General features: G+C 43.1%; 1 protein-coding gene across 1 annotated transcript in view; it reads right to left on the reverse strand.

Annotated features, from left to right (window-relative positions):
- LOC311595122 (uncharacterized protein) overlaps positions 1-16151 on the reverse strand; it is a 144825-nt gene that overhangs the window by 60498 nt on the left and 68176 nt on the right. The window contains exon 2 of the mRNA XM_084777515.1: positions 5100-6762. Coding sequence (XP_084633641.1) covers positions 5100-5149 — 50 coding nt within the window. The 5' untranslated portion in view covers positions 5150-6762. The remainder of the gene's footprint in view (positions 1-5099; positions 6763-16151) is intronic.

Here is a 16151-nt window from a genome sequence, read left to right on the forward strand (position 1 = left end):
AAAGCACTTCCATGCTTTAGTCTCAGCCGCGGATGGGTAAAACGCCACTGCCACTGTCCACCTAATGTAGACTTGACAGCTGGGGACACAGCTGAAACCTGAATGCAAGAAGTCATTGTTGCAACCATCAGTCCAAGACATGGAGATCTCTAAGATGAATCTTAATTTGTTCTTTGTGGGGGGCACAAGTATCCCACAAGGGTTCATAAACAAATTTGCACATCAGCTATGGCAACATGAGTTGAAGTTCCACCACATAATGGGAACGGCTGGCTAGAGTGCCAACCGTGACGTGGGCGTCACTCTGTCAGATGGAGACTCTGTGTAGGGCAATGGTTTCCAACATCCCTGATGCTATGACCATTTAATGTAATTCCTCATGTTGTGGTGACCTACAACCATAAATTTATTACTGTTGCTACTTTGTAACTGTAATTTTGCTACTGTTATGAATCATAGTATAAAGACATGATATGAGGGATATCTAATATACAACCCCTGTGAAAGGGTTGCTCGACTGCCAGAGGGGTAGCTAGCTACAGGTTGAAAAACCACTATTCTAGGGTATAGAATTTGGAGAAGTAATCCTTTTAACTTCTCTTCTTAGCTCTTGAGGGCTGTGGCCAAGATGAGGCCTAACTATGGCAGGTCTTAAGAAAAAAAAAATAACTTAAAAGGTAGACAGGATGATAAGGGCTGGAATTCCCACTCCTTGCTGCCTACTCGTGATGGAGGAGAGAGAACTAAAGAGAAGTCACAGTTAAATGACAAGCCCCCATCCATTGCCAAGACAGTAAATAAGGGACAGTCAGGAGGATGAACTATGCATGGGAGACAGATAAAACCTTTCCTTTTTAAAAATTAATTTCTTTAAGTACTTCAACATGCCTTTCCACAAATATTACAACCACATCTTGGGAAGAAATTTTCTTAATTTACCTATTTATTTATTCATTCTATTTTTGAAACTAATTTTAGGCTAATCCCAAACTTGACATATCAAAGATACCTTAAACTCCTCATATTCCATTCCCACTTTCTTTTTTTAATTAATTTATTCAGATTACATCTCAGTTGTTATCCTGTCTCCTTGCTGGTCTCCTCCCATTCCTCCCTCCCTCCCACTTCACCCTATTCCCCTCCCTTAGGTCTGTGACAGAAGGGGACCTCCTCCCCCACTATTTGGTCACAGCCTATCAAGTCTCATCTTGGTAGCCTGCCTATTCTTTCTCTGAGTGCCACCAGGCCTCCCCACAAAGGGGAAGTGGTCAAATATGGGGCACCAGAGTTCATGTCAGAGTCAGTCCCCACTCTCCACACAACTGTGGGGAGTGTCCTGTCAATTGGCTAGATCTGAGTATAGGTTCAATATTTACTACATGGCATGTATTGTCCTTGGCTGGTCTGTTCCCACTTTCCAAGTGATGGGATCACAGGCATGTGTCACATCATGCCTGGCTGCAAGGAAACTGATTTGATGTTCCCCATTTTAGTATATTTTCCCCATTAGTCTTTTTTGCTGCTATAAACTTTATAGCCCTGAGATTATCAAAACAATGAAGTTGTTTGTTCGTTGCTTAAATTATTCAACTTACTTTGGTCTTTTGAAAAATAGAGTTTCACTAGGATTCAAAAATTAACTAATATTTAAAGTGTTTGTTTTCCTAGGGATGCTTGAGAGCATTCACAATGGGCTCAGATCAAAAGCAGTGACAACAACCCCTGCCAGAAATTACTAACTTGGGATCTGCACTGATGACGAAGCCACTGAAAATTCATTCATTTAGTCAACAAATATTTCTGGGACCGCAGAAGCAGCATATTGATTGTTTTGTCCCCTTAAAGACAACACTGACACACTTGTGCAACCTTTTTTTTTTAACATTATGATACCACGTTGTCTTCTATGAAGTTCACACTCAACTGAGCTGCACAGTCCACCCCTGTACCTGCCACATTAAGCAAATTTGTGATTGTGGGTTGGGCCACATTCAGAGCTATTCTTGGCCACACGATGATGATGATCATGTTTACCATGAGTCTGTCCTTACTCACTTTGTCCTTCTGGCCATCACACTTTCCTTCAGTTTCTTCAGGAGCAAACCAAGCTGGCAGAAATTCTGTTATCCTTGAGCTTACAACCTAGAGCGGGAATAGATAACTCGGTGAGAAAATGCACTGTTAAATGTGGCAAAGCTCTGTGGGGAGACAGGAAAGAAGAGCAATGAGGGAGCTGTGGTGGTTCTCAAACTTGGGAGGGTTCACAGTTTCAGAGGGGAGAGCCAATAGGGAGAGAGGGAGAGAGGGGGGAAGGGAGAGAGAGGAAAGGAGGGAGGGAGAGAGAGAGAGAGAGAGAGAGAGAGAGAGAGAGAGAGAGAGAGAGAGAGAGAGAGAGAGAGAGAGAGAGAGAGCTGGAAATGGCATGGGATTTTGAAACCTTGACCCTGGCCTCCATGACTCATCTCTTCAAATAAAATCACGCCTTCTAATCTTTCCCAAACAGTTCCACCAGCTGGGTACCAAAGTATATATGAGCCTATTGGAGGCATTATTATTCAAAGCACTGCAACAAGGAAGTCAGAGACAAGGAAGTCTCAGGAAGAGGCATGTGGTCTGGAATGTACTCAGCATGTGGGAGACTTGGTATACTATGATGCTCAAGAACATCTACCACTGAAAGCTCAACCAATAACAAAAAGATGAAAGGAAATGATCCTCTTACAACAGCCAGCTCTAGTTTCCATCCTCCCTAGTACTCCTGACCAGCCATGGAAGGTCCATGCCAAGTAATACAGCCTCCTATAAGTAAAACTGTGCCAACTATTGCCACAGGCAGGCTACCAGACTAGAGCCAGCACTGAATTCCAAGTTTGGCATCATCTGTCTACTGCATCGACTTGATGATAAGTTGACTATATCAAACTACTTCCATCTAGGAAGTAGGACCTCATTTTGACTGAAAGAAGAATGTGTATTCCAAGCTCCTGCAGAGCCACATCCAATTGAGATGGGATTTCAATTAGATGAGAGTTCTGCAGTACAGCTAAAGAGGTATCACAGTGGGGCTAAGACCATGGGACTCACTGGTCCTATACATCACTTAGAACTTTCCAGCTTGATGAAGTTGTGCAAACCAGCCAAGACATTAGCCCAAAGATGACCTTCTGCAAGAACCCAACTAGTATATTCCTCTCAAACCTGTAGCTTATGCACTGTGCTGAGCACCAAGGCAGTCAGTGACATAGCTCCAGGAAATAAGAACTGGAGGTAGAAACAGACAGGATGCTGAAATGTCTGCTTGATAAGCTGGAAGATTCTATGCTTGAAACTCTGTGGATTGGAGAGCCTGATCTCCATGTTTTCACTGGGCACCTCAGAGAGGCTCTCGCTAAATTTTAAATCATGGCTGGCAGTCAGTTAGATCAAGAACCTCATGCCCTGAGACCACCAGACATGGAAAAGGCCATCATCTTGGATAATAAGTTTACCCCTATGGATAAACTGACCCAAACCACCCAAATGTTACAATTAAAGGTGAAGGAATAATTACAGCCTCCAGGTGACACACCACTGCACTTCCCTATGCTTCTCTGCCCAGTTATTTTGATGGTAAATGAACAAACATAGCAGCCATAGCCTCAAAAGAACCTTGGAGTAAGGGGTTCAAGACCCCTCAAGATTAAGGGCTGGTCACCTCTCCAGATAAGTTGTCTGTACCAGGACAGCTTTTAGCTGTGGAGGCAGGAGCTTACAAATGGCGGTGAGAAAGACAATGGGCCGGCTGTGGAGGTGGTAGAGTGGAGCTGTAGTTTTCCAGTCACCTTTTTGTGAATTTGGTTTGTGTGTGTGTGTGTGAATTCATCAAAGAATTAAGCCCAAGCAGAATTCTGTAAAGCCCTTCCCAGGTGGAATGGACTCACCATGTTAGATTCATGAGGTGCAAGGGATGGCTGTAGTGAATATTTCAATGCTCAGGCTGTGTCCTCCTCAAGGTGAGAGATATTCATTAATTCTTCAGCTATCAGATATGTTGGACTTCCTTGGGGAAAGCTCCCATTGGAAGGAAACTATGTTGCCAGGGTTTTCTTCATTTCTGAGAGCCACCATCCATCCATCCATCCATCCATCCATCCATCCATCCATCTATCGATCCATCCGATGACCAGCAAGCAACATGTGAGATAACCACCTCCCTTTGAGGTACCTCTGAAGAGCCACCCAAGCCTCAGAGTCCTGGGCAGTCAGCTGAGACATCACTTGCAACAGTATCTCAGCAAGAATCTCTCCTAGTCTCAACTATGCTTCCTTAACTCCTTTACTTGATGTTGTTCAAGAACATTTCCCAGGAAATTTCCAGCAATGCAAGTCTCCATTTCTGAGTCTTTCCCCCAGGAAATGAGCACTAAGGCACCACAGCATCTCAATTCCGGAAGGAGGTGAAGAAGCAGAAGTAACAGCTTTTCATCTACAACCTTGACTGCCTCCCAGGTCTTTTCCCCAATAAATCACACTATCCTATCATTGGCTATGACATCACTCAAAAATGTAGGTACCTACCAGATCCGCAGAGGATACATGCCAAGACCTCCAGGAATTCTGCAACTGGATAGCGCCAAACCCTACCTATCATCACTCTCGGTTTGCTCACCAAGACAATTACCGAGTGAATAACCGGTGAGTAATATATATACACAGTGTGGATATGTTGGACAAAAATGACGTGTCATGTCCTACACAGGAAGGAACACGATTTCCTAACTATGCAGGCTCTGCTATTTAATGCTCGAGAATTGTCTGGGGAGGTAGCTCAGCTGGTAGAGGGCTAACCTAACATACACAAAGCTCAGCACCACACAAAATGAGGCCTGGTGGTATGCTCCTGCGATACCAGCACTGGAGAAGCAAAAGCTGGAAGGTGAGAAGTTCAAGGCCATCCTCAGCTTTATAGCAATTCTGGTCAGCTTAGGTTACATGTGACCCCCTTCCCACAGAAAGAAAATTGCAAGCACTTAAGAATTATTGCTGAAATAATTGGTTAACTAAAATAATAGATGCTGAAAGTAAAAAAAAAAAAAAACAGTGACACCTCAGTTTCTTACCTTAGTTCCACACAGGCAAGATCTTGGTGGTGGTGCACAGGGCCTGACATCCCTCAAAGGTCTTTCTTTCTCTGTCCATCCACGTACATGTCCTAGACACATGGAGATCCCCCTCAGGAAAGCAGAGTAACTCTCTTCTTATCATTTCACTTTTGGTTATGTAATAAATACTTTTCACACACCCAACTTGAAAGCATGCCAAGCCAGCGTACAGTGTTTCAAAACTCCATTACCACCAGTACAGTGAAAACTGTTACTATTGTCATTTGAAATACAGTGTAGCCAGGTACTCTTGGTTCTTTTTGTTAATGTAGGCCAAGAAGACCAACAAGCTGCTTTTTTGGAATCGGCCAGAACAATTGGGAGATACTTGGGTTTTCTGTTTTGGGTGTTTTAAGATCTCAAGTGACTCATTTGATGGGAACAAATGCCTAAGTCAGCATGTGGTCTGACCAATATGATCTATCTATAGGAGGGGGGAAAACTCCATAGCGTTCTCAAGTGTGGTACACTGAGTAGTCATATGTTTCTGCTTAAATTTCCTCTATTTTTTTTTTTAAGGCTGGTGAGATGATTCAGTGGGTAAAGGCTCTCTTGCTAGGCAAGCCTGGTGACCTGACCTTAATCCCCAGAACCCATAAAAGGCAGGAGGAGAAAACCAACTTCACAAAGTTATCCTCTGGCTTCTAAATGTGCATCGTGCACAGAGCTGCTGCTGCGCTCCACCCCTCCTGCTTACAATTAAAAAAAAAATAATGGTAGTAGTAATAATAATAGTTTTTGAAAACTGTAAAAAAAAAAATATGTTGGCCAGTTCCCTTCCAGCCATAAAAGCTAAAGAGATTTGCCTTGATGGGAGATGGATCACTACCCATCCTGCAGTCCTGCTAGGCTAGTTTGCTCATAAGAAAGAGAAACTCGTTTCAATCAGTGTTCCTGAGAAGGAGTTTACTGCTGGCAGGAGCCTCTTGTAAAACTTGAGATTTGCACGTAGAAAATCCAAAGTCAGTGATCACTGAATGCTTGGTCGTTCCTCCTCCCTTCCCCTTTCTGAGGTCACACCACCAGTTTCTCCTCTCTTCTTCAACTCCCACCTATACCTCTGGCTGTTTTCTTCTCTTCTGTAGGTTCTCAGCTCACTCTTCAGTCCTTACTGCCCAGGAAAGCTGCTGCAGTCCACTCATCTAGCTGTGAGCACTTCTGTCGAATACGTAGCTCTTTATCTCCTAAGTCAACTCTTTTCTTTCCCGGTGCTGGGGACTGAACCCAGGGCCTGTACATGCTGGGTTAGCACTGTACCGCTGAACCATAGGCCCAGTCCCCAAGTTGCATTTTGGGGGTTTCTATCTGAATGTCAGATAGAACTGACCAATGTGATCTGTCCATAAGATGAGACCCCAGATAGTCCAGGTGGAATTTTATGTCTCGGAGCTCTCTGTCATAACAAGTCACCCAGCCTTGCTCTGCAGCAAGGCCTACGAAGGTATCTAGGAGAACAAGGGTGCCCCCAAAGGTATTCAGTGCATGTGGACCTCTTAGTAAAATTCTACTCACTTCCCTCTGGCAGGCAAAGGTGTAGCTGTACATCCTGATTTGCTTTATATGGTGGTTCCCAACAGACAAAGACTAATGATCCAAGGCTTCCGACAGATGGTGTTTATTTCTGAAAGGAAAGCAATGAAGAGATCAAACATTAGTAGGATCATCGCTTTTTCTTAAAACCCAAAAAAAATCTACTGATTTAAATCACAGCCACAGCTGGGCATGGCAGCTCACACCTGTAACACCAGCGCTCAGGGAGGTGAAGTGAAAGGGCTGAGGCCAGTTTGGTTCCTAGCTTGGTGAGTTCCAGGCTAGCTGGGACTACATCGCGAGACAGGAAAGAGGAAAGGAGGTGATGAAACACCATGACCAAAAGCAAGTTAGGAAGGAACAGATTTATTTAGCTTACTCTTGCACATCACAGTTCATTATCAAAGGAAAACAGGATAGGAACTCAAGCAGGGCAGGAACCTGGAGGCAGGAGCTGATGCGGAGGCCATGGAAGGGTGCTGCTTACTGGCTTACTCATCATGACTTGTTCAGCCTGCTTTCTTATAGAACTCAGGACCACCAGCCCACGGATGGCACCACCCACCATGGGCTAATTAAAAAAAAAATGTCTTACAGGCTTGATTATATCCTGATCTTTTGGAGGCACTTGCATAACTGGTGTTTCCTCCTTTGAGATGATGTAAGCTTGTGGCAAGGTGACATAATACTATCCAGCAGAGGAAAGGAGGTGAGTATACAGGAGCAGAGGAGGAAAGGGAAGCGGAGGAGAGGACAGCAGGGTGTGGGGGTGAGAGGCAGGGGTAGAGGAAAGGATGTAAAAGAAGTAGCACTTCTAGGGAGAGAGAAAAGAAAGAAGAGTTTTGAGCTGGAGTGTAACTCAGTGGATGGAGAGTTTGACCTAGGAATTCCATTTCCCAGAAGGCACACACATCAATCATAATAACAGGGCGTAAAATATTACCTAGAAATACTTTCATTATGGTCATGTATAACTAGTAAAAGATCACACATTCAACAGTAGAAATTCTAATGATAACTTTCTATTCTACTCATATTGGTTATTAAGCAACCTCTAAAAATAATCTTTCAGCAACCACTAACATAATAAATGAGGGGGAAAAATGAAAATATGAAATGATACGTACATTCCAACTATATCTTAGAGAATATATGCCTATACAGCATTTAAATTATAAGAGAAAAAACACATTAACTTTTAACAGTGCTTTTTTTCTGAATCATGGTGATATGGGTAGTTTTTTAATTTTCTTCTTGGAAGTTAATATCTCCAGGTAGTCAAAGATTGCTATACATGTTGCTTTAATTTAAAAAAAAATATTCAAAATACATGTTGTATTCTTTAGTTCCCCTTTTTTTGTTCTGGGAAGGGCCTCACAGAAGCCAATAGTTGTCTTAGAAGTGTGTCATCAGAGTGTAGATATTGTGTGTGTGTGTGTGTGTGTGTGTGTGTGTGTGTGTGTGTGTGTGTATGCGTGCACGTGTATTTGGAGTAGTTCCATAGAGCACATTTGGAAGGCAGAGGACAACTTGTAGGACTTAGTTCCCTCCTTCCATGCTGTAGTTCCTAGGGATCAACGTCACGCTGGCAGGCTTGGCAACAAGTCTTTACCCACTGAGCCATCTCACTGGCCCTAACAGTAGATATTTCTTATCCTTCTTATGTTCATCCAACGTTTAAGATGATCACTTGTTTGACACCCATTTCTGCCTCCTTTGAGGCTCAGAAAAACTTGCAGAAAAGATCTCCTCCATCTCTTCTTCTTTTTAAACGAATGGTTAAATTTATTATTATAGCAGTATGCCAACAAGCACAAGCAAAGACTAAAAATATAGTTTCATTTCAAATAAAATATTCAGTATTTTGGCTGGCTGCAGCAATTATTTGGCTATCATTTCTTGGTTAAAATTCCCTGAGGTTTGTTTGTCTGGCTTATTGGGTTCTTTCTTTTAAGCATATCAGCATTTTCTTTTCCTTTTTCTTTTTTTTTCCCCCAGCTTTAAGCTACTCTCAGCTCAATGTGTAGGAAGCTAGAACCTAGCAAGCAAAGTTGAGGCTCACGACTTAAGTCCAGTAAAAATATAGTTAATGAGGAAATCAAGGTACTGACATTGCCCTATCCCAAAGGATCATGGTGATGAACTCAAACTCAAATATCTGTCAGGGTCTCTGGTCCAGGTAAACAAAGTGACAAACTCAGCCAAACTGAGCTCCAGATACTGTACAGGCACTGCCCAGGAAGAGGCAATTAAAGACCACTTGGAATTTTTTTTTGAGACAGGGTCTCATGTATCCCAGGCTGGCTTTGAACCCCCTTTGTAGATGATGATGGCTTTGAACCCCTGATCCTGCTGTCCCTACCTCCCAAGTGCTAAGATTACCAAGTGTGAGCCACCAGGCCTGTTTTATATGGTACTGGGGTTAGAACTTAGGCTTTTGTGAACTTAGGCTCTCTACCAAATGAGCTGCATCACCAGTCCCCATGAGATTTTTAATAAAGAATAAAAATAACAAAACAAAACAAAAGGTCCTGTTTAAGGCAATTGCCTTCTTAGATTCCATGCTTATTCTGTTATTAGAGATACACATCTGAGTCTGTGGAGTCCAGGCTTTGGAACTGCTCTCACATACAGCTTGTGAAAGGCATCAGAAAATCAGTCTCTTCAATTCCGATCACATATGAGTGAGATTAAAAAGTCAGATTTCTCAACTTATTTACCAGGCTGGGCTCCAGATGCCTTCTGCATTTTCTAAATAGCAGCTTCTCTCAGAAAACTAAAGTGTTGCCACGAATAAATCCTTCAAAACCCGCATGCCTTCATCTAAGACAGGAATTCCAATAAGGGGTTAGGACCAAGGCATCTCAGCCCAAGATGTCTGGATGGGGACCTTCGTCTCTACAGTCACACAGTTTAAAAATAATCCCAGGACTTGGTTTTCAACAGGCATCAAATGGGGCCACCATACTTTCAAAGCTCCCACTGCAACATCACTCTTAAGACACCAAGTTTCAGGAGGTGACCTAAACTGCTACGTTAGAAGGATGCTTATCCAAGTTGTCGCAATCAGAAAGGACTGGGAAAAGATCTTCACCAACCCTTCACCTGACAAAGGTCTAATATCCAAAATACATAAAGAACTCAAGAAATTAAACACCACCAAACCAAATAACCCAATTGAGAAATGGGGCTCAGACCTAAACAGAGAATTCTCAACAGAGGAATATCGAATGGCTGAGAAACACTTAAAAGAAATGTTCAATGTCTTTAGTCATCAGAAAAATGCAAATCAAAATGACTCTGAGATTCCATCTTACACCCACTAAAATTACTAAGATCAAAAATTCAAGTGACACCACATGCTGGCAAGGATGTGGAGAAAGAGAAACACTCCTTCATTGCTGGTGGGAATGCAAATTAGTACAGCCATTTTGGAAATCTATCTGGTGCTTTCTCAGAAAACTGGAAATAGAGCTTCCTCAAGACCCAGCTACTCAACTCCTTGGAATATACCCAGAAAATGCTCCATCACACAACAAGGACATATGCTCTACCATGTTCATAGCAGCCTTATTCATAATAGCCAGAACCTGGAAACAACCTAAATGTCCCTCAGTTGAAGAATGGATAAAGAAACGGTGGTGCATTTACACTATGGAATATTACTCAGTTATTAAAAACAAGGAAATCCCGAAATTTGTGGACAAATGGACTGAACTAGAAATGATCATACTGAGTGAGTTAACCCAGAAGCAGAAAGACTCACATGGTATATACTCACTTATAATTGGGCACTAGCCCAAAAGGCACGCCCCATGAAAGTCTTCACTTACCAGGAGATTGAGATAGATGTGAGGTCATCCTACTGAGACTCTAGGTGAGAGAAATATAGGAGATGGGGAAATAGAAGGACCCAGAGGGTCCTAGAAACCTACAAGAAGAACATCGAGATGGGTGGATCGGGGCCCAGGGGAATCTGCTCAAACAATTGCACTAATCAATAGTTTGTAAACATCGAACCCCTACTCTGATCTACCCAATGGACAGGACATTCTCCACAGTTATGTGGAGAGTGGGGACTGACTTTGACATGAACTCTGATGCTCCATATTTGACCACCTCCCCTTGGTGGGGAGGCCTGATGGCACTCAAAGAAAGAATAAGCAGGATACCAAGATGAGACTTGACTCCCACTATGACCATATAGTGGGAGAGGAGGTCCCTCTCGATCATAGACCTAGGAGAGGGGAATAGGGTGAAAGCAGGAGGGAGGGAGGAATGAGAGGCTACAAGTGATGGGATAACAAGTAAGTTGTAATCTGAATAAATAAATAAAATTAAAAATAAAAATAAAAAAAAAGATAGTAGTTCTCAACCTTCCTAACACTGCAACCCTTTAATACAGTGTTACGGTGTAATTTTGCTACTGTTATGAATCAGAATGTAAATATTTGATATGCGGGATATGTAATATGCAAATCCTGTGGAAGGGGTTGAGAGCCACAGGTTGAGAACCACTGATTTAAGTCATGGCTAGTGCTGGGTACCTGTTACCCCACCACTTAGGAGGCTGGAATTAAAGGGCTGTTTAGGCTACGCAGCTGGTAGTAGGCCAGCCTAGGATAAAGGGAGACCTCGTCTCAAAAAAGATGGAACAAATGAATGGAAGGCAGGGGAATACTTCCACACTTAGCAAATCCAAGTGCTTAGAAAACCCCTTAGGGTCGAGAAGGTGGTCTGCACCGGAACACACAGCTGTTGCCGCCGCGTCCTTCCTAGTGGTTGTCACAAAATACGAAATGAAGATTAAAGCTGTGACATTGATGTGTGTGTTTGCCAACAGCAGCAACCATCTCACACAGTTTCCGTGCTTCTGAGTAAGGTAAAAATTGCTCAGGTGGGTCACTGACGGTCTTTCCGGCCTCTGCAAAACACTGACCAGGATTGTGCCAACACACAAAAACGTACATTCTAGTCAGACTCCTTCAGTGGCAAGTAATTCAGCCAAGGTGCCTTAAGCATCGGGGTCATCCTGTGGCTACAAAAGGGGTGCACACCGCAAGTCCCCACTACCGTCAGTTCTGGAAGCTCATCTCTGCACCTCCAGGTCTAGTCTGCGTTCTGAATGCCGCCTAAGCTTAGCAGTGTCCTTGTCTGGGGAACACAATTTTGCTCCTGAGACGACAGTAGTTCAACCAGCAAAATCTAGAAGGATCTTGAATCCTGATTCTTCTGTTTTTACTTCATAAACGCTGGGATTATAGATGTGTGCCATCATGTCTGGTATTTGTGTGTACACGGGGTTTCATGTGTGCTAAGCAAACATTCTACCAACAAAGATACACCCTCAGCCCTCAGCAGATCATGTAACTGTATGATAAGGTTATGAGCAGGCTTCGGGCACTGACTTATGCCTTTATTCATCAGCCAGTATGTAATGCTTGTGGTACACAGGCATTGCATTTGGCTTTGAAAGTATAAAAATGAAGAATTTTATCTCAGCCCTCAAAGAAATTCAAGGCTATTTGAAAAGATGAATAGATAAGTGTAAACAGGATGTGATAAACACATTAATGAAAACGTGGCCAAAGGGCTTTGGAAGCACGGAGGAGTTAACACAATAATATAGTCTCAAAAGACTGAGAACTCGGGGCTGAAGAGATGGGTCACCAGTTAAGAGCACAGCCTTCTCTTCCGGAGGACCCAAGTTTGGTTCCCAGAACCCACATCAGCAGTTTAAAAGTCCCTGGAACTCCAACTCCATATCCAGCACCCTCTTCTGGACCCTGTGATATGCACATACATTATGCACATAAACTCATGTGGGTATATACACATGTATACATAAATACAAAACAAGTAAATCCTAAACAGCAACAACTGAGAATTATTTGGGATTCTGGCTGCTCCCTTTGAACTAGGCTGAAATGCCAGACAGTGGATGAGTTGTACTGACCCTGGTACATTTATTCAGTTTCTTTTTTCCCATAGCCGTCTCTGGGCTTTCTGCAGGCAACCTTCTTTGCTGGAGAGTGTTGCACAACACTAGAACTTCATGGCTGTTTGACCACCGAGCAAATTCTTCTTGATGGCTTTGGAAGAAAGACTGCTACTGTGGTGAAGGGAAGCCAAAGGCAGCACTCAGGAAGCAAGATATTTTGTTTGAACATAACATAAATCAAATCTGGAAATGGGGGCTGTGAAGCCGCCTGCTCTGACGCTCTCTCGCGAGCCTTCGAATTCCAAGAATGTCCACTGCCAGGTCCTTCCTTGCTTCCAGACCTCAGGAAGATGGCTTCAACAGGTCCACCTCTTCCAAACCCACTCTCCTCGTCGCTTTCATCCTGTGGCTTCTCAGCCTGTTTCAAGAATGCAGTGCAAAATTATGATTTCATGGAAGATTATGCAATTCTAGGAGAAGGCCAGTAAAATTATCAATTTTCATCAATTACCAAGTCATGTAAGTGACCAGCCAATGGCTGAAGTTTAAGTGACTCATTCTGTGGTTGTTTTTGTGCTTTTTTTTTTTTTGGTGTGTGTGTGTGTGTGTGTGTGTGTGTGTGTGTGTGTGTGTGTGTGTGTGTGTGTGTGTGTGTCGTGTTATTACTGAGGTGTTCTGTTTTTTTAACAAAGGGTGTTGTGATATGTCCCAAACTTACCATGCAACCGAAAATGATCATTAGCTTTTGAAATTCCTGCCTTCCTCTCCCAAGTGCTAGGAAAACAGGCAAGTGTCTTTATGCCTGGTTTATACAGTGCTGAGGACCAAACCCAGGGTTTTATACATGCGACTGAACTAACCCAGCCACATTCTACAATTTGAATGTTTTTCTCTGCTACAAAAAAAAAAAATTCATGTTAAAATGTAGTTCCTATTGTGGTGGTATGAAGAAAGGAGGTCTTTGGGAGGCCATTGCGTTATGAGGCCTCTGTTCACAGGAGTGAGGAGAGAAAAGAAGCAAATAAGCCAAGGTTGAAAGGAATGCTTTCTTATTCTCCTGTCCCTTCTTCAACATGGAGCAACAGGGTCCCTTCCCTCAAAGGAAACAGCAACCATCTCAGGAACAGAGCAAACCTCACCAGACACACATCCCGATAAACATTTTGGCCTTGTCCTTCCCAGTCGCCAAAGCTATGAGAAGTGAATTTCTGTCTCTTATAAATTACATGGTGTCAAGCATTTTGTTGTAGCGGCATAAAATTGGCTAAGACAGCCCACAAAAGTAAAAATAAATGGAACGGTTACAAAGCTTACATGGGCTTCTTCATGACCTTTGTGAGGTTTTATTATTCCTGGGACAAAAAAAGAAACAAACAAAAATACTAGTGATGACTGAGAAATGGGACTCACTATTGCATCTGTGATGTCTCTTAAATGAAAGCTCCATCCTACCCCCAAAGTTAACCATGACCAGCCTGAGCTAACGGCTCTATTTGTAGTTACCCTAACCCACTATGAGAATTTATCTGGGATTTCTTTTCTTTCTTTTTTCTTTTTTCTTCCTTCCTTCCTTCTTTCTTCCTACTTTTTATTCTTCTCTCATATATTCCATCCCAACAGCAGTTTCCCGTCCCTCTACTCCTCTCAGCTCCTCCCCTGCCTCTTGTCTCCCCCAGACCTACTCCTCCATTTCCCTTCAGAAAAGAGCAGGCCTCCCAGGGATATCAACCAAACATAGCATGAGTTATAATAACACTAGGCACACCCTCATATGGCCTATATGACCCTGTAGGAGGAAAAGGGTCCCAAGAGCAGGCTAGAGAGTCAGAGGCGGCCTCCACACGCACTGTCAGGAATACCACAAGAACACCAAGCCACACAACCATAGCCTCTATGATCCTTGTTCAGTTGATTCTGTGGGCCATATTTTAATGGTGTAAGAAAGCTGCATTGAATTCTAGAGTACTCGGATGAAAAAAGGATATGAATACAGAAAATAAACGGCAAAAAAATTACATATTTTATCAAGGAAAAGAGTAGTTTTTAGTGTGTGTTCATTCCGAACACTGCTAAAATGTAGAAGTTCTAGGCATCCTGATCATAGGTGGGGACTAGATGTAAGTTGGAGAACTTTCTTCACCAAAGCCACACCAGGAGAGTGAGATTGGGGAGACCCTGTGATCAACTCCGCATTGCCTCTGGGAGTTGGCAAGGACACATTTAAGAGAGGGGAGCTAGTCTAGGAGAAAGCACTGCAGCTATCTGTAACAAGCAAGACAGACTGCTCCAAGCCCTCTTCAAACCAGTAGAGAAACAAAAACACAATCCCAGGGAAAAGTCAACCAATGGCACGAGCAGAAGACTCCGAGAAGGATCAACATAAGTCAGGAACTAATATCTGAGCAAGCGCTCTGGCTGGTTCAAGGTAACATCATGTAAGCTTTGGAAAAGATGGGCTTTTTGGAGCCTCTCAGTGGGTCTGCTGGATGAAGCCAGGCATGTGCGAGTAGAGGCCTCCTTGAGTAGCACGCACAGACATTGGCCACTCTTCCTTTTCCTCTTCCAGTGTAACGCAGGAGGCTCAGCCAACTTCCAGGCCCCCTTTAGACTGAGTATCTCCTACCATAACCCTTTGCAACTGGATGCGATTTGTTGTTGTTGATGTTGTTTATTTTGACCTTGGGAAGCTATTATTTATAGCTCTCCTCCGTCCTAGCCATACGCTGCTCTCCACTGTAGTTCTTTGTGCATTTGCCCCTCAAAGGTGGGAGGTAAGTTATAGTCATCTCGAAGTCTCGGTAGTACTAGTGTAACATTTTGCACATAACAGGAGCCCAATAAATCTTTATGGAGTTGAAGTTAGTAGGAGTGCGGTATGCTGAGCTCCCAGGGAGCAGTCAGAGAAAACACAGGAGCTTTGAAAACAAAGAAAAATGAGAGAGAAGAAATGACCAAGTTGGGCAGAGCAGCAATTACTGAAGTGTTCTCTGCAGAGCACACGTCCTATAAAATACTACCTGAAGAAAGGTCCTGGCTCAAGTAATTTTGTAGAGTACCACTTAACATGCTCCCACCCACTCAACTCTTTAGGGGATCATAAGCAGTTGGTGTGCTGGAAAGACTAGTTCCAGCCTGCAAAAATCAGTTGTTAAAATTTTGAGGGATTTTTGTGAGCCAACTGCTACACACACTTATTATTGAATGTTACATTACATAAATTTACAATAAATGCATTCTGTTAGAAACCAAGATAATAATTATGGAAAACAGCTAACTCCTAAAGTTTGCAATTCTATGCTGCAGTAGCTCAGATCTCAAGGCCCCAGATCCCAAAGGCCTGCACACATACAGCTGAGGACAGCTGTGAATGTAGCCCAACACAAAACCAGAAACTGACTTAAAACATTATGGAGCTATTACACAGTTGCTTTTGGTGACTTGATTTCTTGGTTCTCAGGTGTAAACTTTGAGGCTGATAACATCAAGAGGTTAGGTACATCTGGTCTCTGTGTGCAGTGTTACTGGGAAGTGTCACAGAA

Source organism: Acomys minous (assembly GCF_964271855.1).
Source record: "Acomys minous genome assembly, chromosome: 3".
NCBI lineage: Eukaryota > Metazoa > Chordata > Mammalia > Rodentia > Muridae > Acomys > Acomys minous.